This window comes from Arachis ipaensis, chromosome B03 (genome assembly GCF_000816755.2).
Source record: "Arachis ipaensis cultivar K30076 chromosome B03, Araip1.1, whole genome shotgun sequence".
Classification (NCBI taxonomy): Eukaryota; Viridiplantae; Streptophyta; class Magnoliopsida; order Fabales; family Fabaceae; genus Arachis; species Arachis ipaensis.
This window is the reverse complement of record NC_029787.2, coordinates 31,599,059-31,602,021: the sequence shown is the minus strand read 5'-3', so window position 1 is coordinate 31,602,021 and position 2,963 is coordinate 31,599,059. Positions and strand designations below refer to the sequence as shown.

General features: G+C 42.0%; 1 protein-coding gene across 1 annotated transcript; it reads left to right on the top strand.

Moving 5' to 3' along the window:
* LOC107632908 lies at positions 339-2,740 on the top strand. The gene is made up of 3 exons (XM_016336545.1): positions 339-375; positions 872-1,864; positions 1,917-2,740. The coding sequence occupies exons 1-3, from the start codon at positions 339-341 to the stop codon at positions 2,738-2,740; spliced, it is 1,854 nt and encodes a 617-aa protein (XP_016192031.1).

The window sequence follows — 2,963 nt, the reverse complement described above, 5'->3', positions numbered from 1 at the left end:
TTGGTGGATTCGTCCAGTTTCAGACTAAGTATGTAACCGACGAAGCAAGCATGCAAGAGATGTTTTCAATGTACATTGAAAATCGTGGTCAAATTTCCTTCATCGAGTTGTACGTTGAATTCGAACAATCTGAGACCGACCGAAATATTTTGCGAGAAGACTACAATAGTGACAGTGAGGAAGAGTTTGAAAGCAATTACGAAGTTGTCGGTGAAGATGGAGATGTAGATCCAGCCGACGGCGGTGTGGCTCCGAATGTGGCAGACGTTGCAAATGCACTCGCGAACGAAGAGCCATTTGAGGAGCCATCTTTCATGTGAGTTTTGGATTTAGAAGCCATGCATGCTCCGGAGTTTCCAGACTATATGAGTGCAGGTACTCGTTTAGCATTTGCAAAAGAGGTTATTTAGAGAAGTTCAAAATAAAAATACTTTAAGTGAATTAGTATTTAGGGTCCAGTATTCATTTAGTTAATAAGTTAGGTAGGATTCATTAATAAATATTTCTTAGAGTATTTTCGAAGATAATTTGGGATTATTTAGTTAATTTATATTTATTTAGTTACTTAGTTAATGAGGAATTATTTATTAGTGAATTTATTAATGAGTATTTATTATAGTCTTGATGAAGTTACGAAGCCGGTTAGCATTTAATTTTAGTTATTTAGTTACTTTGTATTTACTTAGGTGTTTAATAATTATTTTTAGTTATTTGTTTAATTTGTATTTATGTAGTTATTTCGCTAATTAGGGTATTATTACTGATTGTTTGTAATAGTATTTATGAAGTTATCTGGAAGTATAGGTATTTATATTTAGTTATTGAGGATAATTTGTTTTAAATACTAACGGTGTGGTTGCCTTCTTGGCAGAAGTTCTTTTTTTCGCAGATGGTGAGTTCACCGTGGGGATGGAATTCAGTTCCAGGGAAGCTATTATTAAGGCGATGAAGGAGTATACCCTCCGAAGATCTGTAGACTACCGTGTGTATGAGTCGGAGCCGTTGACATTTTATGCGAAGTGTACACAGTATGGGTCAGGGTGTGATTGGCTTATCAGAGTTAACATGACCAGCAGAAAGCACTGTTGGGTTATTAGGAGGTACAACGGCAGTCACACTTGTACCAGAGCAACCATCTCTCAGGATCATTCCAAGCTGGATTCAAATACGATTGCCGAAGCCATAAAGCCATTGGTTGAGGCTGACCCCTCTTTAAAGGTAAAATCAGTTATTGCAGAAGTGCAATCGAAGTTCAACTACACGGTCAGCTATCGAAAAACGTGGTTGGCAAAGCAGAAGTCCATTGAGAAGATATTTGGAGGTTGGGAAGTATCGTACGAAGCGTTGCCCATATGGTTCGAGGCCATGTGTAATAAGGAACCATCAGCTGTCGTCCATTTTGAGACTATGCCTGCATATCAAGGGGATGATCTGGTAACTGATATCCGGGTATTGCATCGAGTCTTTTGGAGCTATTACCCATGCATTAGAGCATTCAGACACTGTAAGCCAGTTGTCCAGGTGGACGGGACTCACTTATACGGAAAGTATAAGGGTTGCTTGTTAGTGGCCGTTTCGCAGGATGGTAACAACAATATTGTCCCTATTGCATTTGCCATTGTCGAAGGAGAGACCTCTGATGCTTGGCACTTTTTCCTCAGTAACCTACGTCAACATGTTGTGACTCGGGATGGTGTGGGTCTGATATTGGACCGACATGAGTCCATAAATGCAGCGGTGGAACGTAGTCACGGAGCTTGGTCACCTCCTAGAGCTTTCCACATGTTTTGCATCAGGCATATAGAATCGAACTTTCTGAGAAAATTCAAGGCACCCTATCTGCAAAAGTTTGTCGTCAATATAGGTAACATTGTCTCTTGATACTTATATGTTGTTTGGTACGTGATATTGTTTAGGGTATTCGCGGACGGTTCGTGAGTATGAACTGCGTTACCAGCGTTTACGAGAGCGAGGCGAGGCGTATACTAACTGGTTAAACCGTATTCCCCGTGAACAGTATGCGTTGGCATTCGACGGTGGCTACCGTTGGGGTCACATGACGACTAATCTTGTGGAGTGCATCAACTCAGTATTGAAGGGTGCACGCAATCTCCCAATCACTGCACTTGTGAAAGCAACGTTCTACAGACTTAATGAGTTGTTCACATGGAAAAGAGCAGAAGCGGAGGCGAGGATTAATGCAGGCCATGTTTTTACGGCGCATGTGACCTCCAAAATTCATGCAAATCAACTTGCATCAGGAAACATTCAGGTTAATTGCTTTGACAGGCAGAATGAGGTATTTGAAGTGCGTGAGATGCCAAGTGGAGTGGTATATGCTATTGATCTCCGTGGTCAGAGATGTGACTGTGGTGAGTTCCAGGTGGACCGGATTCCTTGCCGGCATGTGTTTGCATGTTGTGCAAACCAACGACTAGATTGGCAAGTATATGTGCATGACGTTTATAAGATGGACCAGGTCAGGCGCGTGTATCGGGCTAGGTTTCAGCCATTAGGGAATCCTACTACGTGGCCTTCTTACACTGGTCCCCGATTCGTACCGAACCCGTACCTGAGACGCGTTTCCAAAGGTCGGCCCAGGATGACGCGCTTCTTGAATGAGATGGACACACGTATGCTACGCCGTCCGAGGCGGTGTAGGCAATGTGGAGCTGAGGGACACAGTCGTAGTAGATGCCGTCAGGGAGGTCCTCCAGGTACCGACAATAATGCCCAGTAGGTTTATATGATATTTGAAGTATTGTATCCTATGTCAATGTAATTGTATGATTAATGAATCATTGCTACCTGTGTCATTGTACCTTATGGTAATTGAACCATTGTAATCTGTGTCAGTGAACTTCATGATGTATGACCCGGTTTAGCATCTGTGAGTGTAATTTAAGGTGATCGAGTCATTGTAACCTGTGTCAATGTAATTTATTAGATTTGAACGATCCTAC